The sequence below is a fragment of the Haliotis cracherodii genome, unplaced genomic scaffold (assembly GCF_022045235.1).
Source record: "Haliotis cracherodii isolate W230 unplaced genomic scaffold, xgHalCrac1.p SCAF_7, whole genome shotgun sequence".
NCBI classification, from domain to species: domain Eukaryota; kingdom Metazoa; phylum Mollusca; class Gastropoda; order Lepetellida; family Haliotidae; genus Haliotis; species Haliotis cracherodii.
Window position 1 is genome coordinate 32,883,173 of NW_027266330.1, and position 26,118 is coordinate 32,909,290.

Sequence of the window (26,118 nt, forward strand, 5' to 3'; positions counted from 1 at the left end):
TGAATCCCACCTAAAGTTCGGGGCGAACCGGGATTCGAACCCACGATCATAGGTTTTGGGCGCGCCGATTGGACGCAACTCTCCAAGGCGAAATGCGGTGCCTTAGATTACTGGGCCACCTGTGCCCGTACGATGAACTGAACCCAGGACTATTGACAGCAGAGAGACAGACAAGACAGACCACACTCACTGCTGATGGCTTACGAAGACGATTATGCTAACATGCTAGGTATCCTGAATTCACTGATGGAACTGACTAAACTTATATCTGATCCAAACGTTAACATTGCCTCATTCATTGTCATTTCAGGTCAAACTCATAATTTTGGAGGAATCATTCTCTTCGCTTACAAGTGACAACACAAAACTAAAGCGACTGCTAAACTTTTCAAGTATGATCGCATCCAAGACTTGAGTTTTACCCATGGCGTAATAACCTTCTTTCTGTGGTATTCCTGGAGATTCCTGACACCATCACAATGCAAAGGGCATATGAGAACTCTAATGAAGGACAAACAAAATATGACAAATGAAAACACTATCTTGTTGGATACGGCACTTAGTGTGAAATCATGACAGACTTCATATGTAGCGACGAGGAAACGATATACATGTGCTGAGGGATATAGATATAATTTTTAGAGTTTCACATGACTATACAGTTCGACTCCTGACATTACGTAAGTTGTGCATATCATGTACACCAGAGACAAGGGCATATTTGTTGGAGGACAAACGTATCACAGACAACGATGTCTACACTTGGACATTGGCAAATAGGGATAAGGTTGCGTGTTTGCTTGTTTGTTGTTTAACGCCGCTCTCAGCAATGTACAGCTATATGACGGCGGTCTGTAAAATAATCGAGTCTGGGCCAGACAATCCAGTGATTGACATCATGAGCATCGATCCACTCAATTGGGATCGATGACATGTATCAACCAAGTCAGCGAGCGGTACCACTTGATCCCGTTAGTCGCCTTTTACGACAAGCATAGTTGCCTTTTACGGCAAGTATGGATTGCTGAAGACCTATTCTACCCCGGAATCTTCAAAGTATTGATCCTGATCCGCTACATGGTAGTAACAAGGAATAAGTCAAACGATAGTTCTGTGCTCTGTTGGAAGGCTAATGGACAATTTTCTGACTTCATTTCAAGTCAAGATATCTTGTCTTGTAGAAACATGGGCTAAAGATAGTAGTGAATTGGCTACCATCTTGCCCAAAGATATGCATTTTTAATTTATTCGTTAAAAGAAACATACGACAAAAAAGAAAGCTTGTATATCTTTAACGTGTATATACAGATTGAAAAGACTTTTTAATGTTTCTTTGTTGATGTTTTTTTTCGATGAGCCATCTCTTAAACAACGCCGTATTAAGCTATCTCTACAATTTATCACAAAACTATATTCGAATGAGTGTAACCCTGCATACAACTGTGTACTTAATCCCCTTTATGAAGATCTGTACTTCGCCTCAAATATAAGACTTAAACCTTTCATTTGTGCTGTCAATATTGATTTTGAAACTACATCTCCTTTCCGGCTGCTTTCTTATCTTCCTTGGGAATGGGTAAAGCTGCAAGAAGACCTCTCATTGACCAAACTAAAGAAATCAGAAATAAATCAGTTACAGTATCAAAAGATATATAATTAGTTAAGAAATACATACAATACTTACACATCCGTATTTACGGATGGGTCCAAGGATGGTAATGCTGTTGCCAAGCCCCACTATCGTCAGCTACTGAACTTTATCAACCAGATTACCCAATCACTCTTACGTGTTTACAGCCGTATCAAAGTCAAGTTTAACAGCTCTATAATAGATCATACAGTCTAAAATCAGAAGTCAGTTATTTTTCAAACTCTCTATCCTATCTTCAGGCCATTCAAAATAATTCGTGTCAACATCCAGTTTTACTCGACATCATTGAACTACATACTAACCTTGCTACTGGCCAATACGACATTGTCTTCTCTTTGCTGCACAGCCATGTTGGAGGCATTGTCAACTCACTGGCTGCTGCAAAAGCAGCACTCAACAAATCTTTGACACCACTTCTGGTCCCATACAGGGATTATAAGCCAGTTATTAAATGCTGCATCCGCCATCTAATGCAAAAGAAGTGGGACACCAACGTGGGTATCAATAAGTTACATAAAACTAAACCAAACATCGGATACACCTACTAGGGTTGTCAGTCCACATTTGAGGAGGTCATTAGGTTACGATGTCTTATTGGCCATGCCAGATATACTCACGAGTATTTGTTGAAATGTGAGGATCCTCCTGTGATGAAAGAATAACCATCAAAATTATCCTGCTTGACTGGGTTCATCTTTAGAGGGATAGGTATTTCATAGTTTCTTCAACAAAGGATCTTTTTAATAGTTTTAGTTTACATTTAATTCTTGGTGTTTTGAAAGAAATAGAATTGTAAAACAAATTATGTTTATATGTCTTGTACAAAAGATGACTTTTAAATTTAGGTGGAATATATTTGTACCTGAGGTGGAATATATTTGTACCTGAGATTGTTATTGGCTGTATCCTCGAAGGGTGTTAAAGTAGTGTAAAATTATAGTCCCCCTGAAAGGATATTGTTTTTTCATTCAATAAATATTTGTATCTCCTAGTCTTTTAGACGTTGAATATTTGTCATTTTAAAGTTGGCTAGAAATGCGCACAATCGCCAGCGACTGAGGATATGGTATAAATCCTTGCTGGGTTCCAAAGGTACTGTGAGTCCCCATGGTACCCAGCATGGCGATCTACCTTCAGTGGTTGACGATCAATAGCCCGTTTGTATCTTGTATTGTGTATCGTTTCACATTTTTATAGTTCCATGCTAGTTCTATATCCATATCTGTGAAAGTCTACTTTGTTTTACTGTCCTTTGTTGACAGGTTATTATATGGTCAAAATGACTTAGTTATTGATGCATAAATTGATCTCTTCACTATGTGGCTGAAATATTGCCGATGTAACGTTAAATCTTAACTCAGAAGGGGGAAAACATAGTCTGGAAGGGTGTCGTACGTCACGGCCCAGTTGCTTTGGGAAGGTTAGTCGACAACCTCCTGAGCATGAAGTTGGTAGATGGATTCAATACATATACCCTACCACATCTTTGATTATCTTAAAACGCAATTTGATAATGTGTAAGAGAAGATTCCAGGCATCGTCAAAGGCATTCAATTTCCCCAGATTATGTTTAAAAGATTCTAGGGATCTAGTGAAACTTCTCTCGACAATAGGGCTCAAATGATATTACATCAACCATCACACCAACTCCCATGCCTCATACAGGGGATTCCGGGTACGCGTATAGATTTTCTCAAGTTAGGCTCGGTGACTGGCTGATTGCAGTTATACCATACTAGCAGGGCGTGGGTAACTGTTTGTAATGTCAATAACTGGATTAGGGGTTGTTGAGTGCGGCGTCAAAAATGAAAACTTCTTTAATACTTCGTAAAGCCTTAGTTCATGCCTTTGAGCCATCCTGTAATTATTATGCTCATCAGCAGGTGGCTCACCTCTGATGAGACATCTGATAAACAGTGTGTTCCCCCTGGGAAGCCTATAAAAATGGAAAATTTGGGGCCAGAATTACCAGACAAGACCAGGATGTTCACATTTCTGTTAACTCTTGTAGCGTTCCCCGTGGTAGGGGCAGTTATTCAACCAAATCAGATCAGATCTGCTATTGTAAGCCATTGTGATATTATTTTTGCAAGTACATCGACTACCCTCTGCACAAACCCTGCTTTAGTTACGGCATGTACCAACTTTTTCATCATGGCCGAAATATGCAGGTGGACCCGATGTAACTATGTTCCACCATATCCTGACATCGACTTGTTAGAGGTAGTGGAGTCCACGGACATAGCCAGTTATAAGACACTGGTGAATTTGTGTGTCGCCAGGAACGATCCATTCTGTCACTTTGCAAGAATCATGCTTATTCTGGCCAAACAATGTCATTCAGGTAATTTTTTTAAAATTCTTATATCTGTAGGTTTGTAGTGAATTTGTGATTTTGATTATGTTGATAAGCATAAATTATCTTATCGAATCTGGTATCTCTCATTTTCTGACAGATTGCAGATCTTAAAATTCCAAAATGTCAAACAATACAGATGTCCATAACATTTAATGAGCTTGGATGATACCATTATATCAACAGAATGATATGTTTGTCCTGTTAAGATTGTGCTTTTCTAAATCCTGAAATCAAAGGTTTCCTGGCACGGTCAAGATATTCCACTACGTGACATTCCTGTCTGCAATATGCTCAATTTTAATGTGAAATGTCAGTTCCAGTGCCAGTTCCAGTTTGTCCTCAAGGAGGACCAATCGCCTGTGTTTTGCCAAGTATGTGTGAAATCGTCTTGCATAAGAAGTTCTGTCCAAAGGCCGGTACTGCATGCTGCATAGTAAGTCATGTCAGTTCACTGCATATCTATGTTGTAGTCAATGTGTAAAATCTGATTCACTAAGGCAATTTGAAGATTGTCTGACACATCTGTCCATTTATTTAACAGAGTGACTAAAACTGCAGGTGTTTATTGAATGAAAGACTATTGGACCAAATAAGTGAATTTACATAATTTAATCGCTTAATTTTATATTACAATTACGATTAATTATTTCTGCTCTTGAAAACATATTTTAAGTAAATCATAACATATTTTGACCAACATTGTTTAAAACTTCAAAAGGCCCTAAAACATTACACATATGTCAGAAGTCGGAAAAGGAGATATAAATATATACTCACACGCAAAAGAAACACAAGTGGTTTTACGCAAATAGGTAACAATCACGTTATCAATATTTTTGGTTTCATTTTGGAAGCCCCGAGTAAAAACTCAACATCAAAAACGAATCGCTAAAACGCACCATTTCAATGAATATGTGGGTATCATGCACCCATTTCTCGCGAAATCGAAAATGCATGAACTGTAACGAACTGTAGTGGGTATAAAACTGTGGCCGATTCTTGGACCTACCACTCCTTGGTCAACAATGCCACGCCTAACTCAAATTCAGAGAAACCAGGCTATCGGACGTTAGGAAGCTGGAGAGTCTGTCCAAGATGTTGCCCGTCATCTCAACGTTAACATAACCACAATTTACCGTCTCCTGCATCGATACAATGCTACACAGACCACAGATGACCTTCCTCGGGGCGGTCGTCCTAGGTTCACCACACCTCGACAAGATCGGCAGATTACCCGTCAACACCCGTTCCTAACTGCAAGTGAAACTGCTCGAAAGACCACGCTTATGGTGGTCACACCAGGTATTGACTGGCATATTGGGTATTGACCCGAAACTGTGTAAACCCTTAACATTTGCAAAAAACAATTATGTCATCTGCCCTTTAATCCATTACACTGTCTTCAGTCAAATTTTTGTCAATCTTGCCCTAATAGTATTTCTTGTCTTTACTGTTGAAAATAAATAACATGTATACTGCATACTCGACTTGCGTTTCTTTTGCGTGAGAGTATACAATGACTCATGTGTTCCTGTCATTTGCAGTCACTTGGTGATAATGAATTTGTCTGTTTGTTCTTTGACACCGCACTCCAGCTATAATATTCCAGCTATATGACGGCAGTCTGGAAATTATCGAGTCCGGACCAGAGAATCCAGTGATTGATATCATGAACATCGATTCACGCAACTGGGATCGATGACATGCATCAACCAAGTCAGCAAGCCTGACCACCCGATCCCGTTAGTCACCTCTTACGACAAGCATAGTCACCTTGTAAGGGAAGTATGTGTTGAGATGAAGACCTATTCGATTCCTCACATAAGCCCAATGTGTGAAGCCCATTTCTGGTGTCCTCCGCCGTGATAATGTTTGAATATTGCTAAAAGCGCCGTAAAACCATACCCACTCACTCCCTTTATATCCAACCAAATGATTAAGGAATGTCTGAAAGACATGTAAATAAAGCAAGACGAGTTATGAAATGAATTATGACTTAGAATACCCCTGTATATGAAATCTTTATTTTGTACCTGGACACACTGATGTCATGCTAATCTTTTGGGATTTTCTTAAGCTTCCTGGATAAAATAGCTTCCTTTTTCCTCGGATATCATTCTTATCAGACACATCAAATATAATGTAACATATTTATTTACAAAAATATATTCACGACCCACATAACAATTTTCAAAATGACTAACGTGATTCACTAAAATTCTTATTCATTCTTGCAATTTTTAAATATATGTTTATGTCAATATGAAGGTGATTACTGGCAAGCAAGGGCTCCTTAGGCAAATAAACAGTCATGCCAAATTATTAATGCTTACTATCATAAAGACTTAGAGAGAAAATTAGCATTAAGGTTTTTTCATTTCCAATATATTTTTAGAAATATATTATACTGATTGAGTTAGTGAACTGTCACATACTCTCTGTTTTATGGAAACTTTAAAAGTTGAAGGTGGAAACACTAATAAACACATTCAAAGATGCATCGATAAATAGATCTCTTCGGGGGTAAAAATATTTAAACACTCTGTACAACATGCTGAATCACAGTAAGTCACTCAATATTTTCTTCGTCTGATGAGTCTTCAAATGATGACGCTCGAGCGCACTATCTTTACACTCCGGAACAGGGACAACCTACATAGGAGAATACTGATGGTTTTGGACAAGAGCACCCAACTTAGACATCTAGATTTCTTGTATGTGCAAACCACATATTTGATAATGTCAGATAATGACGCATTTTCTATTAACCGCGTGTCTTCCTCAACTATTGTCCGTCCAAATTCTGTTGGATGGGGAAGACAAGGCTTACGCAGGTATGCACGGGTATACAGAGGTAGTAGATACGAAACTCGCAACGGATGGACCTTAAATGCATCATGTGTCGGTGGCATCAATCTGAGATCTGATTTGATTGATGCAAACACATGCTTTCTCTTTCACAAAAGAAAGAAAATAAGAAATCTCTAGCTTCATTTTTCACAGATGCTGTGACATTAAGAGATTCAAATGTGCTAAAAGATGCAAGATTTCGAAGGTGTCCCACCATGTAAATAGCAATAATTAATACCCTTCGTTTTCATCTACTGAATGTGTAACTGGCTGTTACCTCTATGAACGTAAAACCTTTGATAGTCACGACATGGCTGAAATACTGCCGATGCAACTTTAAATTTCAACTCAGTCAGGCATTGCACTTTACACAAAATTAAAAGGAACTGAAAAAACTATTATAAATAAAGGAAACGCAACATTTGGTATAAACGTCTAATTAATAATCGAACTTTTTTCTCTTAAAATAGCGGCAAATATACATAATTTGCAAATCTTTATTTTTAGTGTATTACAGAAATTGTCTGATCTAATATTGCAATATTATCTGAGGTTGTTAGATAAAACCTTAGTCTTGCATTCGACGAGAATGTATTCCGTACCATATGAACTGACATATATATTTAAAACGTGTTGTAACTTGATATGAGAAGAACTGTGTATTGTCATATGGTTTAGTATCTTATTGTTAAACAATGGTTGTAACCGCATTAAATTCTTTTTGTTAAGATTCGGTAGAAGCTTATTACATTGTATTTGGACAGTGATTAGCTGTTTAATGTAAGCAGTTGCGAGGAAGTTACTATTATGCTAGTGTGATGTGTAAACTACGGAAGATTGTAATAGAGTGTTAAAGTAACATGTAGCATATTATGTTGTGGTGGCATTGTGTGGGAATTTCCAGTAGCTCGTTAGACTGTATATGGGGAACAAGAGCATAGCTTTCGTATCTTTCACACACAAATTTACATGAGGACCAGCTTTGATATTATTGAATATTTTACTAACACTTTATTGTGTACTGCAGTTGTAATTGTTGTGCAGTAAATTTCATTGATTTGTGAACCTAGTGAAATTTGTATAACACTTGTTGATTGTATACCATTTTGGCTGTTTGTTGGTTTCATACTAGTTCTTTAACGTACATATTTCTGGGTTAACATACTGTTACAATTTTGAAATCGACATGTAACAGTATATCATCAAAACAGAATAACATTGGTTACTCTGTAGACACCTGTTACCGCTATTGCTACCATACACACCACCGCTACTACTACAACCTTATTTTGCATGCTACGAGACTTTGTTCCAGTACTGTTTGTACTGGCGTAAAATGTAAAACTTTCAGCAACTTGATATGAGAATAACTGTTCATGTCATCAGATCAACAGCACATTGTTTACTCCTTAGACACCCGTTCCCGTTATTTCTACAACCATAACTGCTTCAACAACAACTACTACCATTGCTGCGTCTACTCCACTGACGACCACAATTACTCCAATGACAACCCCCATGACTACGACGATATCAACCACAACTGCAATGACAACCCAAACTACTACGACGATGGCTACCACAACAAAGATGACAACCACTGCTACCACCATTCCCGCTATTTCTACAACCATAGCTGCTTCAACAACAACTACTACCATCGCTGCGTCTACTCCACTGACGACCACAATTACTCCAATGACAACCCCCATGACTACGACGATATCAACCACAACTACAATGACAACCCAAACTACTACGAAGATGGCTACTACAACAACAACGATTACAACCACTGCTACCACCATTCCCGCTATTTCTACAACCATAGCTGCTTCAACAACAACTACTACCATCGCTGCGTCTACTCCACTGACGACCACAATTACTCCAATGACAACCCCCATGACTACGACGATATCAACCACAACTACAATGACAACCCAAACTACTACGACGATGGCTACCACAACAACGATGACAACCACTGCTACCACCATTCCTATTCCTACGGGTCAGTTAATATTTAACATTAATATTAACAATTATCGTATTAGAAAAGGGAGGTCACTGATTACAGTTGTTTTTATCCCCCGCCCAACAAAATTGGCGGGGGATATATAAACGGGATCCGTCCTTCCGTCCGACCGTCCGCTACGTTTCGGTTCCGGAGCATAACTCATAAACCGTTCAATATTTTTTCATCAAACTTTGCAGGTCTGTCAGGTACATGCTGAACTGGTGCCTTTTGCTATTTAGAAATTTTAGAAATTTTAATTTTTTACGTTTCCATGGCAACAAGATGGCCTTAGGTTCTGTGAGGGTAGGGTTCGTTTCTGGAGCATAACTCATAAACCGTTCAATATTGTTTCATCCAACTTTGCAGGTTTGTCAGGTACATGCTGAACTGGTGCCTTTTTCTATTTAGAAATTTTAGAAATGTTTATTTTTTTATTTTTCCATGGCAGCAAGATGGACTTAGGTTCAAAACTCTTCTTTTTTTTACAATTTCCATGACAAGTTCCACCTCGGTTAAAAAAGGTTAGGGTTTGTTTAGATTTAATTATGTCATAAATTCTGAAACAGGGGCGAGGGATATAGCCAAACTCTTAGGCAAACTCTTGTTGTATTTGCAAGGAATGTCATTAGTCACGCTGCACGTTTTCGTTAGTGAAACTATTAATTGGCAATACTTATTTCAACTGATTTAATATATCATATGTATATCGTAACTTCTGGTTCTTGCCAATGAAATAAATAACTTGTGAATATTAATTTCCCCCTAATGTGGGCCCATTTTATTTTCTATAGATTCGGTTGTTGTAGTAGGCTAAGTGTGATATGCACACCCTGTTAGGTTGGTTTCGTGCCGATAACCATTCTCTAAAATGTAGGCCACTTTTCCCCCGTTATATATGGGGACCCAAAGTAGGACCCTATCTGGCAAAGCTTCATTACGTTTGCGTTGTGTTGATAATTAATTCTTAAAGAGGGCAGAATTTTTCCGTCATAGTGGTTGCAATAGAAGGGACCACATTTATAAATCGTGATTCTCCGTAACTGATATCCATTTTCTTGTGTCCACATTTGTTTCCGTCGCTAAAGGTGATCGAAACGGTTGGCCATACATTGGTATATATCGCAAGAACAGCGTCGGAACTGGTGTTTGGAGCATAGAAATTTCAATTAAGACAGTGTGTGCGGCTATTTCCAAACTGCAAACTGGACTAAGAGGTACAGGAAAACCAATGTACCAGCCTACAAAGCACAGACCTAAATTTCATGTGTTTGGATCTGAACACCAAGGGACCCTCTGGTACACGCCAATTTCGCAACGGTGATATCCCGCCAGCAGTTACTTACTTTGGACGGTGTTTGCACAAGGAAACAATTTGAGGACTCGAATGTGGACGAATATGTTTGCGTACGTTTGTGTGCGCGCGTAACTTATTTCTGATCATTTACACACTTTTAATCTTTAACTCTGCGTTTTAGCATACATTAAGAAACGTCAAACCGCATATCGTTCACTAATATTCTCGCTACGACACACCCAAGTGAACAAAACGTAGAAATACACAGCCACTATCGTAGTATCGACTCGTGTCTAGATCGACAGTGACAGTCTACATCAATATATGAATTTACCTTGGTATCTATTTGAAACATCTTTAAAAACACCTTTCGATGACATAGTTGTCAAGATTAAAGAGACTAAATGATCCGAGACAACGGTTCTGTATGTATTCTTGCCAGGGAATTCCTAGGGCTTCCCCCAGGAATAGGGAAGTGTGCCAGTGTTTACGTCATTTCTAGAATATAGTCAGTGAGTGAGTGAGTTGGGTTTAACGCCGCTTTTAACATTATTCCAGTTATATCACGACGTGTCAGCTTAATGTGTGAGGAAAGCCCGAAGTGATGCAGGTCTCAGACGTTTACCACTTTGTCAAGAATACAGTCTCGTATAAACACATGAACATAAAAATGTGTCGTTCATACACTTATGAACTTCAGTGTTTCAGTCCGTCAGTGTTTACGTCATTTCAAGAACACGGTCTCGTGAAAAACGTATGAACTTCAAATTTTGTCATTCGTTGTGAACGTTAATTTCGCGGTCATGTGACCGACCTCTCGTCCATTGGAAAAGCCGTATATCGTGTAAACGTCAAATTAAAAAAAAATGATTCACGAATGAACAGCATTTCATCAATCCAAGTGTAATATCAAACTGGGGGCACGGGTGGCCCAGTCGTCTGAGACGCCACAATTCGCTATGCGGAGTTGCGTCCTTTGGATACCAATCCCCGTTCGCCCGGACTAGCCAATCTTCACTTCCCGTGCTGCTTCATGTACAACATATGAACAGTAAATACAACACAACAAAGCTTTTACTTCTTTTAGTAGAGATTTCTTTTCAATATGGAAAGGGTTTTGTCGCTTTTACAAATTATTGTCCCCCTGAGTGGCTATCATAAGACCATGTCATTCAAAGAAAATTTATATCTACTACTGCCTTTAATCGTAGTCGGGGCACGGATGGCCCAGTCGTCTAAGGCGCCTCGACTCGCTGTGCAGAGTAGCGTCCCTTTGGCACGCCAGAAACCTATGTTTGTGGGTTCGAATCCTGGTTCGCCCCGACTATGTTTCTAGGTTTCTCAGCACAATGCCCGTCTTCGTTGGTATCGTCACAGTGGTAAACGTCTCAGACCTGCATCACTTCGGGCTTTTTTCACATATTAAACTGACACGCCATGGTATAACCAAAAAACTTTTAATAGCGACGTTAAACCCAAACTCATTCACTTAATATGGAATAAGGATGAAATAGGGAAGCTTTTTTCCATTGGTAGTAATGAACTATCTCACATTGAGGCAGTTTGTTCTTCAGAGAAACGCGCCTCTCGTTGAAGAGATATTTATGATTGCGCAGGTTCGTTGCTTTTAGTGTAATTATTTCCTTGTTTAAGGTACATGTACTGGACCCGACAGAAGCTGTGTTGCTACATGTCTTCCGGGCAACAGACTTCCTATGCTCACCTGCCCTGCCTCCACTGTTGGTCAAGTTTGTTGTGTAAGTACACAAAGAGTATGAGTGAGTGAGTGAGTGAGTATGGTTTAACGCCGCTTTCAGCAATATTCCAGCAATATCAGGGCGGGGGACACCACTAATGGGCTTCACACATTGTACCCATGTCGGGAATCAAACCCGGGTCTTCGGCGTGACGAGCGAACGCTATAACCACTTGACCAGCCCGCCCCAGTGAGTGAGTTAATGTATTGTGTTTACATCACGTCCGCAATACTGAAGCCATACCGCGATGAAAACATGTTTATCTTTTCCAAATTCCTGTCAACAAAGGACAGTAAAACGGTATCGTAAGTATTCATTTCAATTCTTTATTTCAGTATAAATGTCATAGGCCCACGTACAAATACTCATTGAAAAATACAGTATGAGGCAGATGACAGAGGGTATTAAGTGACAGTATTTCGGATTGCAAGCGCTTCCAGTACATACTGAACACATTTAGTTACAATACTAGTGCGGTTACAAGATAATAGTGTAATATATTTAAATAAAGTCGGTTGGAAGAGTAATAAATAGGTAAATACTTATTTCTTAAATATCTGTAACATGGGAAGACAAGCATAAAATGAAACTCATCTTCAATTTCCTGTAAATTACAAAATCTGCATTGCCTATTACAATACTCTATACCGCATCTTCTACCTAAATTTACCATCAATGGCAACTCGCCAACTCTTAGCAAACAAAACATACGTCTATAATGACGGCTTGTGATTTCACAGATATACTTTTCAACTGTTAGCAATTACTTATATTCCTTATATATTGATAATTTACGTATTTCACAAACTTTACAGTACCAGTCCTGTTGGTTACAGTCTTTTAACCTTTGAATAAATGCATTAATAAAGAGGGTCTCATTACCAACTTCCTGCGAAATCCAAACGTGGCCAAATCCATAACTGAAAATAATCTTTGGACACAAGTTACCCATGTATTGCGATTAACTTCATCTAAAGATTTCAGCATTAGATAACATTGCTTAAGATATCTATAACTGGGTAAAGATAACAATTTCAACCAAGTATCACAGTTTAGGATAAAACAATCCAGATCAATCTAAATACACAATCATTCTAAATATTTAGTGGAATCAATTAAAATAGGCCTTGGACCACCAGCAATTACCTTACCAGATACTACCTTACTAGGGATCATGGGGATTAACAGTTCCCATGATTCCTGCATGATTCTCCAGCAGCATGTATGCCATCACATTCGTCACAAGTGGCTGTGAGGTGAAGGTTTAACGTCGCGTCCAAGGTTATTGTACTTATATAACGACGAGCATGCACGTGTTTGTGTTTGTATGGCTGCTTGTACTATTGCTAGAAACCTGTGATTGTGGGCTTGAACAACGGTTCGCCCCGATTATGTTTCTAGGTTTGTCAGCAGAGTACTCGAACTCGTGGGTTTCAGCAAAGTGGTAACCGTCTGAGGTGTGCATTACTTCGGGCTGACCCGTGAAGATCCGGGGTAGAATAAGTCTTCAACAACCCATGCTTACCCTAAAAGGTGACTATGCTTGTCGTAAGAGGCGACTAACGGGATCGGGTGGTATATATTCGCATAGAGAACATAAATCACACCCTCTATATTCATAGAGACGTCTCTATGTATATTGAGGGTTGTGATTTTTGGCTATACGAATATATTATGTAAACCACGCTATCATCGAGTTCCTGTGGTTCGGTACTTTATTAAATATCCTTATGGACCTTCTATACAAGAAATCCCTGTTCTGTAGACCTTTCAATTTCAAGTGTTAATGTTAATGTTAATTACTTTCAGCTTCTAGAATGCTAATAAAACAGTTACGTGTATAGGGACGTGCATGCACGAGTATGTGACCGTGACCAGTCACTGTTTTAATCCCTTGATATCAAACATCAGGCATGGTACCAACAAGTGCCATCTTTTGGTTTGGCACATACCTTATAATGAAACACTCTGAGAACCATATCCAGTAACATGTCCAATAACAACTAGATGACATTTTACAGATATTATCTTTTATTAACAGAACGACAAATCCCCAGACAGTACAACTATGTGAGACATGGTTCACGATCCCTGCTGCCGGAAGGGTGGTGTGGCAGCCTAGTGATATTTTAGAAGACCATGTTTTTTTCCCAACATGGGTACAATGTGTGAAGTCCATTCCTGGTGTCCCCAGCCGTGATATCGCTTGCATATTGTTAAAACCACACTCACTCACATGGGATGACGCGATAAGGTCACATGATCAACATAAAAGGAATCTGTTGCATCTCCAATCTCTGTTACAATGGCGAGGGCCCGTGACAATCCGGGGTAGAAAAGGTCTTCAGCAACCCATGATTGTCGTAAGCTTTATCCATGCTTGTCCAAAAGGCGATTATGGATCGGGTGGTCAGGCACGCTGACTTGGTTGATGCATGTCATCGTATCCCAATTGCACAGATCGATGATTCGATCATTTGCAGACAACCCTCATATAGCTGCAATATTGAAAACTCACAAACAAACATTGTGTTGTTCAGATATACGGTGGTAGTAACTGTTTGTTTGCTCACAATGTATCTGAATCTGTCAACTATACTTCGTCGCATAGTACTTTGCTAGTCTATTAGGCATAAAAACATCTCCGACAACACTTAGCACTGTCTGTCTTATACGTGCACATAAGTTTACATTCTCAGGAAATTTGATATTCCATATTTCTGCATATTGTTTCTTGCGCAACTTTAATCTTTCAGAACGTCTAAAAATGAGCGTTAAAAATAACACGTCATCGGTTATAAGGACGTTACGCATGCACACTCATAACGGTACAGATTTCAGCCATTTTTGGTCGTCCATCAATTTTGGATCAGACTTGAAGCCACTGTAAACGGCTATTTTTCGGCTATTTTACTGTTGCTTCAGTCAGTTAGCCTGCATGTACCGGAGTTATGATCAAGTAATTATTGTTTTCAATGTAGAGCTAGCTCACCTGTTGAATTAACCGCGCTGAAAAGAATTTGGATCCGAACGCGCAGCGCTCTACATTGAAAACACGGTATGTTTGTCTCCATTCTACCGTGGCTAAATAAAACACGAACTCTTTGGTGTTATTCTTATTGAAGGAAGCTGTCTGGGTTGAGTCCAGTGTTCTGAGTGGGTTGTCAATCAGAATTTACGGAATCACCGACAACATCTATTAAACAAAATATGGCGCTCTGTATGCTCAAGCAGTTTGTTTACACGGTAATACTTCACATAAACTTATAACAGGCACTGAAATAACGGCAACCTCGTAAGCTACAATGAGGTGGGCACCCCTAATGAGTGAGTGAGTGAGTGAGAATGGTTTTACGCCGCTTTTAGCAATATACCAGAAAGGGGCTTCACACATTGTACCCATGTCGGGAATCGAACCCGGGTCTTCGGCGTGACGAGCGAACGCTTTAACCACTAGGCTACCCGACCGACCCTGCATCCCCAATGAAAACTGAGCAAGCCTTGCAAAGGTTTCGTTCTACACCGCGCGTCACTTTTATGACGTCATATCTCACATTGTGACGCAACAAATATGACGTCTTAGTCGTAATATCAAATTGTCAAATAGCATGCTCTCTGTTGTCCACAAGACTTGAAATACATTCTCTTTGCAGATGATGACGAATTCAATAACGAGGTGAATACAGAACGTCCTGTCTACAACTGTTGTGATAAACAGTGAGAAGCCAACATTACTTGCCCTGAAACAATAACACAAATGTTATTAAATACTAACATTTATATAGTGCATGAGTTTTGCTTTGCTTCGATTAAATAGTAACGTGTCAAACTGTGATACAATGAATTAAAACCTGTCTTAGGTGTTTGTTTTTTTGACGAAATGATGAGCACAGGTATATATTGTGCACACAGGTCAAGACTGAAATCGAGGAAAGGATCGCGACAAAGGGACGCAACTCTGCACTGAATCAGAATTTCTTTATTGATTGAGTGATTGATTGATTGAGTATGGTTTTACGCCGCTTTTGACAATATTCCAACAATGTCACGGCGGTGGACACAGGAAATGAGCTTCGTATATTGTACTCATGTCGGAAATCGAACCGGTGCCTTCGGCTTGACGAGCGAACGCTTTAACCCACCTGCCCCATTTTCGTTATTAAAGTTATTAAAAAACATAGTTTCTACAAAGGTAGAATTAAAGTACAGTTGCCATAAATAGTTACAGACAATGCAACAAAATCTTATATGAGATTTTGTTTCTCAAATGAAGAAAATCTGTACTAACAATGTGTTAGCTTCCTCCTCTTCAGTGACAAGGCACGACATGTTCTTCGAACTCGTATGGTGACTGGCCGTGTTGAGCTGGAAAACGCGATTAATTCACGTGTTTCAATTCATGCAATTCTTTTCAATTAATGTGGAAATAGACATTGCAATTACAATACAACATATATGTACAGATCCGACTCATGTGTTATGCAGTCAATATCATCATAAAGACATGTCCGTGCGATTGTTCATATCAACCCAGACAACATATCTTTACAGCTGCTCTTTGTACTTAGCATTTACGTGTACACTGGTAACTACACAGCACCTTTGGGGCATACTTCAACGTGCTCGTAAGATATGACGGGTGCCCAGTATCAGATCGTTCACGTGAGAGACATACTCAGTTAAATGCTGCTTCATCTCCGACCAGAAAAAAAGTACTCAGGCTAGAAGATCGTCTAAGATCGTTTAAACGTTAAGCATCTATCACAAGAGGGTAACACTACTAATTCATGACAATTAAAGCAATTTTGAAATATCCTCGTATTCGGCGTTACAGTGAGTGAGTGGGTTTGGTTTAACGCCACTTTTAACAGTATTCCAGTTATATCACGGCGTGTCAGCTTAATGTGGGAGGAAAGCCCGAAGTGATGCAGGTCTCAGACGTTTACCACTTCGGTGAAACCCACGAGCACAGGTATGGTGCTGACAAACCTAGAAACATAATTTGAGCGAACCGGGATTCGAACCCACAATCATAGGTTTCTGGCGTGCCCAAGGGACGCAACTCTGCACAGCGAATCGCGGCGCCTTAAGCGACTGGGCCACCCGTGCCCCCTTGGCGTTACAAACATAATACATATGCTCAGGTGACATAACTTGAAAATTATCCCGTGAGGATCCGGGTTAGAACTGGTCATCGGCAACCCATGCTTGTTATGTGGGATCAGGGGTTCAGGCCCGCTAACTTGGTTTATGCATGTCATCGTATCCCAAATTTCGTAGACCGTGGGTCATGATATCAATCACTCTATTGTCTAGTCCAGACTCGATTGTTTATAGACCGCCGTCATACAGCTGGGATATTGGTGGATGCGGTGCTTATAACAAACGAACAGACGTAATAATTATCAGATGAATAGACTCAAACTCACCTGTTAGAAACTGCCAGTGACGACCTCGTGGTTCACACTGTATTTCATGAGTGTCGTTGACAACATTCTCAAATTTGGACAGATCCCAGTTTCCAACATCGTACATCGATATTGTTGATGGGTAAACGGACCTGAAAATACCAGCCAAATGCCAACAGTAATCATTATACTATGATGACATCATGTCAAAAGTATGTGTCGAATCCATTTCTCTGACTACAGTTTTGTAACTACCAGATATTTATATTCACCTAAGTCGATCTCTCTCCTCCCGTGACCTACACACCAGGAATTTGTCCCCAAGCATGCTCATTATACAATGATGACATTATGTCAAAAGTATGTGTCGAATCACAAACTACAGTTTTGTAACTACCAGATATTTATATCAACCTTAGTCGATCTCTCTCCGCCCATGACTTACACACCAGGAGAATGTCCCCAAGCCTGCTCATTATACAATGATGACATCATGTCAAAGGTATGTGTCGAATCCATTTCTCAGACAACAGTTTTGTAACTACCAGATATTTATATTCACCTAAGTCGATCTCTCTCCTCCCGTGACCTGCACACCAGGAATGTGTCCCCAAGCATGCTCATTATACAATGATGACATTATGTCAAAAGTATGTGTCGAATCACAAACTACAGTTTTGTAACTACCAGATATTTATATTCACCTTAGTCGATCGCTCTCCCCCCATGACCTACACACCAGGAGAATGTCCCCAAGCCTGCTCATTATACCATGATGACATTATGTCAAAAGTATGTGTCGAATCACAAACTACAGTTTTGTAACTACCAGATATTTATATCAACCTTAGTCGATCTCTCTCCGCCCATGACCTACACACCAGGAGAATGTCCCCAAGCCTGCTCATTATACCATGATGACATTATGTCAAAAGTATGTGTCGAATCACAAACTACAGTTTTGTAACTACCAGATATTTATATTCACCTTAGTCGATCTCTCTCCCCCCATGACCTACACACCAGGAATGTGTCCCCAAGCCTGCTCATTATACCATGATGACATTATGTCAAAAGTATGTGTCGAATCACAAACTACAGTTTTGTAACTACCAGATATTTATATTCACCTAAGTCGATCTCTCTCCTCCCGTGACCTGCACACCAGGAGTGTGTCCCCAAGCCTGCTCAGCCTCCTGGCCACCTCCAGCATCAGTGTCGTGGATCCACTGCTTGGCTCGCATCTCACCTGAATATGCTCACTGTTCATGTTCTCCACCAGCACGATACACTGTTCCTTGGTGAGAAACCTGATAGTTCCACCTGTCTCTGTGGGTACAGACTTGGTCTGTGCAATTGCTGCCCAGAAGGCAGTCATAACGTGGTTGTATTTTGTTCTACTCATCGAGAAAGAAGACTTTGGAAGGAATAACGACGATAGCGTTGCATGGAGAAGTAACTTTGAGTGGAACATGCGACTGTCTTTCAAATCGTGTCTGCAGATAACCCCATGCACAATATTTACGCTCTCGCTAGTGAACACTCGCAGATTTGAAGTCATTTCTCTGGCCACAGAAGCATTATATTCTCTAGCTTCTTCTGTCTCAAGCGAATCATCTGTCAATGTAAGCACAATGAGAGGTTGCTGCGGCATTGCTATGAATATGTCACATTTGTGTTTAAAGGTTTGTGGCAACACAGATGGTGTGAATGTTGATGCAAATGATTCTGCCAACATTACAAGGCACGAACTGTCTGTGCATGGTTCAGAAAAAGCTCCTTTCACAATATTGTCACATGATAAAATACAATCTTCCTCCAAGAGCGACAACAACTCAGCGTTAATGTCCACCAGGTCCTTGTTCAGTCCGTCAGGCATCATGTTGATGACCCCTGCAATAAAGAGATTGACAGTCAAATGACAGAAACAACACATGGCGCAATAAACCATTGGTCATGACTTCTGTTTACTTCCAGCAACGATTTTGAAATCGATTTTAGTGTTTGTATACATCGCTTGCCGTCGGGAAAATTTCCATTGAGGTAAGCCATACATGTACCTTTCTTTTCAAAATAACTTCTGATATCCGCAATGCTGTTTCCTATTTGTTTCAAATGCGGACGAAGGAAATCCTTGGTGTTCAAATGAAACCTTCTCTCCTCCTGCTTATGTACCTTTCCCTGAAAACAAAGTTGTCAAAGTTATTATATAGTTATACCAAGGTTCCGTCCGTCCGTCCGTCCGAAAACTTTGTCCGCGCGATTTCTCTTAAACTATTCAGTGCATTCATCTCAAACTTAGTTCATATACTCTGTGTCATATGGAGGCGTGCAGTCAAAAGAAAGAAAATGTTTTTTTATTAATTTTCCATAATTTTATGAATTTTTCAAACCCTAACCCTATCCATTATTTAATTTGAAACTACTGACACACTAGGCGGGCCGTGGGTATTAGTGAGCCACGCTCACTCTTGCCCTTGTTACATATGTTTTACACATACGGGATAAATTGTTACACATCAATTCAAAGGGATGGTTTAAACTGAAACCCCGTAATTCAACGATTCTGGTACATTATGTTGACTTAATTCTTATGCATAGATATAGTTATATAAATACAAACATGAATAAAATACATACCCGCAGCAATACCATATCTGTTTAGTTTCTTAGCAGTTCTGAAAATAAGATCATGCTGATAAGTTTTAAATTATTTATGCAGGTGACGAGGTATCTGATCGGTAAGCATCCCTTTTTGCTCCTGTTTTGTATGTAGTGGTGGGGGTGTCACCCACTTATTAGTCCTTTTTGTTTGTGTATGTTTGGGTGATACGAATATACAACCGCATCCGTAATCTTGTGGTAAAGTGTTAACCCGGAAAGCGAAAGGTCCAGGGTTCGATCTCCGACCACGTCATACTAAATACGTTAAAAGATGGTACTTGTTGTTTTGTTTTATGATAGGGCTAAAACAAGGACTAGTCGACTCGGAGTCGGTATACTGTGTCTGAGTGGGGTATTCATGTTAAACTGCGGCATGCTATTTCAGTGTGCTAGCACTATAAATCGGCATCAGTCCGGACTATTACAAGCGGCCACACACATGTGCATGCACGTCGCTATATAAGCGCAATAATCTTGGACGCGACGTTAAACCCCATTTCACTTCACCTCACTTAAACGTACATACTTTATGGGTTTATTTAAGATAGAGAACAACGTTGAGGCCGATTTCTAATATTATTGCGTACATATGAAGTGCAAAGGCTGTCTTTAAGAAACCCAAATGTTCTTTGCGTATATAAATGAGTGAACGTTAAGCTAACATTTGGTTATAAATGTAGTTTTATTCGAATATTGGTACCTGACTTCGTATAAGGTCTAAGGTCTACTCACCGAGGACATATGCGGGGAAAGGTAAAATACTAGCAGATAAACAACACTTCCTGGTATGGTGGAGGCTTCTGTGATAAGAGTCCTTGCCTTGTTACAGGGAGCACTTCCTCATTGGGAAGGTAGGGTACTGCTTGACCCATATCTGCTATAACGTCAGGGGCAGTGGGGTGGCCTGGTGGTTAAAGCGATCGTTCGTCTCAACGACATCGGTTTCTCACCTGGGTACAATGTGTGCAGCCCATATTTGGACGTGCAACAATGCTCACTCATTCACTGTCAAACTTCCTATGGCGAATTCTTACAGTTTCGTATATCACTTTTTTTATAAGGACTTTTACCTAGATCTATACACAGTTATTTTTAGCAGTGTGACTTCGTGTTTACACTGACAGCCATACAACAACCAGCTGTATCGTGGAATGAAATAGTTCTTCAAAACGAGAGGTGATATGAACTTATGTACGCTCAACTTGCTCTCCAGGAACAACCTTCCGCAGTTTCTTTACAACAAATGTATTCAAATAATATCGTCATTAGAAAGGTCGGTTAAGGAGTACCCCAGTAGGTCAGTCACAACGACAGCGTGTCGTAATCTGGTACAAGACAAGAAGTTGTCAATGAACCTGTAGCTACTACAATTGTTACTCATCAATGATAAATTGGCCGACCATTGAAAGGTGATTGTAAAGATGTGTCAAATACATCCTAAGGTAAATTCATAGAATGCTGTAGACTGTCACTATAGTCTAGACGCGGATCGAGTCGATACTACGACAGTTTGGATGTGCATTTCTTCGTTTTGTTCTCTAGGATGGGTTATAGCAAGGACATCCTTGAACGGGCAATCCAGTCAAACTCTCTCTCCCATCCCAATAACTTCACGATTAAAGTGTCTAAATGATGAGAAACAACGCTTCAGTTTGTATTCATGCTAGGGATACTATTTTCAAATGTTGCTGAACACCGAATACACACAACCATGGAAACACATATATTAGCATATATATGCATGCATGCATGTACATATTTTAAGAACCAACACATAAATGTACTTCGTTTCTTAAAAGGAAAAACACGGCATACATGTACATCAGTCACGCTCACTAAGAGCTAAAAGGAAATTATGGAAATAGTTCACACGCTGTCTTTATTTCCAAGTTAAACGTTTCGCAACATAAATAGGCATTGATTTTCGCCCTCATAAGCCACGAAACAGTATTGACAAACGCGGATTAAGAATCAGACACTTCACTTTATAACCTGTGTGTAGTGAGTGGTCGTTGTTCCGTCATATTCATAATAGACGGAGCATTGTTGAGGTCACACCGGAGGCAAATATGGTGTCTCTGATACAGAATATTATTAATGTATTACTGGCTACAGTAGATGTTTGAGTAAACCCTTGTTGTGAATTATATGAAACGTGACAATAGTCTAGCTATGTCACGGCGACCTCCTAAATAAATAACAAGAAGCCAGTCAAGCCAGCTGGAGGGATCACCGTGACCTATAGCAACCAGTTCACACTCTGCCAGCCTGGCCTGCGATACAATTAACCGACTCTCAATACAAGCACGGGGTACTTGGCCTATTCTCACTCGGTTATAACGATTATAACACTAAGTGGACATGAGCTGTCCACGAGGAACTTTGGACCGCGAACATATTATATTCACACGTACATTTAAGAGGGAAGACGTTAAACAGACTGAAGTATAGCAACAACACAAGGCGTGCCTTCCCGAACTCCGGTAAATAATATACATAAGGCAACAGTTGTCTACGCCTACATAGTTTACACATTTACACAGCTCTGAGAATTATAGGAACAACTACAATCTACTCACTCAGAGGCCTGCGAGTATATTGTCCGCCAGGTAGTGTTACCTGGTTGTGGGAGATTATTGTTATGACCCGTTGTCTGCGATTCACGAGCTAGGTGGTATGTAAAAGAAGTTGATATAATACTTTCAGTGGACATATTTCTCACTATATATGCACCCAGGGCTATATTGTTCAATCCGCTATTATAAATTGACAGTTCCTGTGCAACCCACACATCTTCCTCCGTGAAACCGAATGCTAGGTTCAATAAAGGAAGTTGTTTATCACGGCGCAGATAACCTTATTTATAGAAACAGGGAACATATCCTCCAGTGTTGTATACAAGGCGGTATAACTCGTATTTGCGTCACCGTCTAATAAGTTCCATTGAGGAAGTGCGTGTTCTCATCAGGAACTTTCTCTCCACTCATTTATCACAATGGTAGAATGATAGGATGGGTAGTGTGACTTTTAGGACTGGTCGAAATAATGTATTCAGTTACACATTTTATCATTTTTAATCTCATAAATGTACAGCTGTAAACCCAGATGTTGTCCGGATATTTTCGTGGTTTGGTCTGTAAGGTGTCACGACTTGTCGGGATTCAGGTCACTCTCTCATTTATCCAAGGTGCAGGTCATACGTGTTTCGAGGGTCGGGGTGTGTTCGATTTCGAGTGGCCTTGCCTTTAAAGGCAAATCATTTTACTGTGCCGAGCTGCCTTCCTAGGGCGTGACGAAAACCTGTGGCTCTGGGTTTCAGTGAGTGAGTGAGTTGGGTTTAATGTCGCTTTTAACAGTATTCCAGTTACATGTTAGCTTAAAGTGGGAGGAAAGCCCGAAGTGATGCAGGCCTCAGACGTTTACCACTTCGGTGAAACCCACGAGCACGGGTATGGTGCTAACAAACCTAGAAACATAATCTTGCCGAACTGGGATTCGAACCCACAACTATGGGTTTCTGGCGTGCCCAAGGGACGCAACTCTGCACAGCGAATGGCGGCGCCTTAGACGACTGGGCCACCCGTGCCCCCTTTGTGGGTTTCAAACCCAGATTATGTTTCTAGGTTTCTCAGCACCATATCAATGCTTGTGGATTTTACCTAAGTCATAAACATCTAAAAGATTCAGCACATCGGGCTCACCAGCCGCATCAAACTGACATATCGTGTATACAATGTTATACATTTGTAACAAAAATATTGTTCAAAACACTGCATATTTGATCATCGTTGTACTGTATGTTAGTTGGTGGTGAGAAATAAAAAACATATGATTCATCAAGTAAAACCATACATGTTTTACACGATCTGTCAGAAAAATGCAGAAATCAATAATCAACATCCGAAAAAAGAAGAACTAGACTCTTCTAAATAACGTAATTATGCATCGGGCTATCGGAACTGTTTACTTGCTGAACCTTGTGTTATATACTTTAAACTAGCAGATCTAGTTACCTTAATGAACAAGGGACAGTCTCCCATTCACACAGTAAACGTAACGTAGACTTACTCATACCACACAGACGTGTGATGTAACCCTAAAGATACAAAGGTTGCTCCGCTCTTGTGGGTCTGGTTACCCAGGCGTTGTATACAATGCCATACATATTTACCCGTCGTCTCCTTTAGAGATCTCGTGATAACAACACCACAGACAGTCATAGTCTTTGGAGGGGGTGTTGGTTTCTGGGTTGTCTTGAGAGGATTGGGTGTCAGAGGTACGGGGTGTTGGGGTATTTCGCAAATGTACACATTCACAAGTTTCGAACACCATTTGTATTTGTCAATCGATAGCAAAACAATATAACAAATGTCTTCTTTAGTAGATATATATCGGGACGGCCTGTAAGTATTCGAATCTAGACAGATCATTCAAACTGCCTTTGACAAAGATGTATTCCCCATACCAATACACTTCCACCCCCAAACATTATCCTGGAAGCTTTTAGACCATCAGAGTGAGTGAGTATGGTTTTACGCCGCTTTTAGCAATATTCCAGCAATATCACGGCGGGGGACATCAGAAATGGGCTTCACACATTGTACCCATGTCGGGAATCGAACCCGGGTCTTCGGCACTAGGCTACCCGACCGCCCCTAGACCATCAGAGCTAAGCAGACAAAACCTAGACTCATATGTGCACAGTGTACTGTCCCAGTCTTGTCTTCCGAACCTCTGAGACCCGTGAAGTTCTGGGGTAGAATAGCAACCCATTCATGCTGTAAAAGGCGACTATGCTTGTCGTAAGAGGCGACTAACGGGATCGGGTGGTCAGGCTGGCTGACTTGGTTGATGCATGTCATCGTATTCCAATTGCGTGGATCAATGCTCATGATGTCAGTTACTGTATTGTCTGGTTCAGACTCGATTATTTACAGACCGCCGTCATACAGCTGGTATATTGTTGAGTGCCGCGTTTAACAACAAACCAAACCAAACCAAACCAAACCAAAACCGAACCTCTGATGTCGTCTAGGCGTGCCTAACGGTAATGTAAAATCAACATTGGGCATCGATGGATGCCGTGGCCGATTGTTGAGCTCTCTCAACCGGTTGCGTGTATTTCTGCCATTAATTTGTCTCAACCCTTGAATTGTCCAAGCCGTTAATGTGGCAGTTTGGTATCTATTCCGAAGATGAACAAACTATATATGGTTGTCTTGTTGACGTGACCTCTCACGTTGACAACCGTCCCGAGACAAGTCTTGAATTTCGTCCTGCTGTACAAAAGGTGTCTAAAGAGACGATGTTGTGTTTCGATGAACATTAACATGATTGGCAACTTCGTTTTTGCGCCATTCCTGTTTTCTGCATATCAAGGTCGCGCAATTTCGGAATCAATTGGTATTGCGTAAGCGTTGATTATGTTTAAATAAAAGTGACTGCATGAGCACCTGTGGCTGGTGCACAGTCGACTTTTCGGTGCAACTGTTTCATTAAGTTTAGGGTTATGGTATCTATTTTGTGTAATCTGTTTTAGCTGACACCCTTGATACTCAGAGAATCACGAACGTTCATCTGAACATATCCCACTGTGAACATGTTCTTATTATTTCCTCTTTACCAAGTATACAAATAGAGATGGGTCTGTCTTGTCTTCATATGATACATATACCATTTCGTTGCCCTCTTCATTTGTTGTCATCTTCTGTTGGTGACAATTTAGACTATTCAACACACCTGCACATGTGTTAGAACGTACACATTAGCTGATACCATACAACATGACCAAGTACATTACACAAATCAATTTTAATGAATACTGATATTCCATACACAAGTGTAGAACTTGGTATCCCGGAAGTTGTAAAATGATCAACTTTGTCAGTCCACTCAATGTGGCAAAATGACGAGACAATACAAATATCCTCCAGGTCTATATATTTTTAATAAAATTAAATTGTTCCAATAAGTTTACTGGTTTAATTGTCATATTTGATAAGAATTACTTATTTCTCGATAGTAAATACTTAACATATAAAATAAACCCTTTTATGTTAAAGATACCTTGAATGAATACCTTCATGATAGCAACCTTAGGGACTTAAGGCTGGAT

At 40.1% G+C, this 26,118-nt stretch overlaps 2 protein-coding genes across 2 annotated transcripts; one reads left to right on the plus strand and one right to left on the minus strand.

Annotated features, from left to right (window-relative positions):
• Positions 1-8,236: 8,236 nt before the first annotated feature.
• Positions 8,237-8,890, plus strand: LOC139448810 (putative uncharacterized protein DDB_G0282281). The gene has a single exon (XM_071230341.1). It carries the CDS (start codon positions 8,237-8,239, stop codon positions 8,888-8,890), a length of 654 nt encoding a protein of 217 aa, XP_071086442.1.
• A 7,328-nt stretch (positions 8,891-16,218) lies between these two features.
• Positions 16,219-22,666, minus strand: LOC139449094 (uncharacterized). The gene is made up of 6 exons (XM_071230569.1): positions 22,583-22,666; positions 19,980-20,017; positions 19,400-19,520; positions 18,470-19,232; positions 17,361-17,491; positions 16,219-16,296 (listed from the first exon to the last, which is right to left on the minus strand). The coding sequence occupies exons 2-6, from the start codon at positions 19,992-19,994 to the stop codon at positions 16,241-16,243; spliced, it is 1,086 nt and encodes a 361-aa protein (XP_071086670.1). The 5' UTR covers positions 19,995-20,017; positions 22,583-22,666; the 3' UTR covers positions 16,219-16,240.
• Positions 22,667-26,118: the final 3,452 nt, after the last annotated feature.

Coding starts and splice junctions, on each gene's coding strand:
- LOC139448810 (XM_071230341.1), top strand. CDS start 8,237: ATGTCATCAGATCAACAGCACATTGTTTACTCCTTAGACACCCGTTCC.
- LOC139449094 (XM_071230569.1), bottom strand. Junction 17,492..18,469: donor GAGGAGAGAGATCGACTTAG/GTGAATATAAAT, acceptor TGGTATTTTCAG/GTCCGTTTACCCATCAACAA. Junction 16,297..17,360: donor TCACTGGCAGTTTCTAACAG/GTGAGTTTGAGT, acceptor CGCGTTTTCCAG/CTCAACACGGCCAGTCACCA.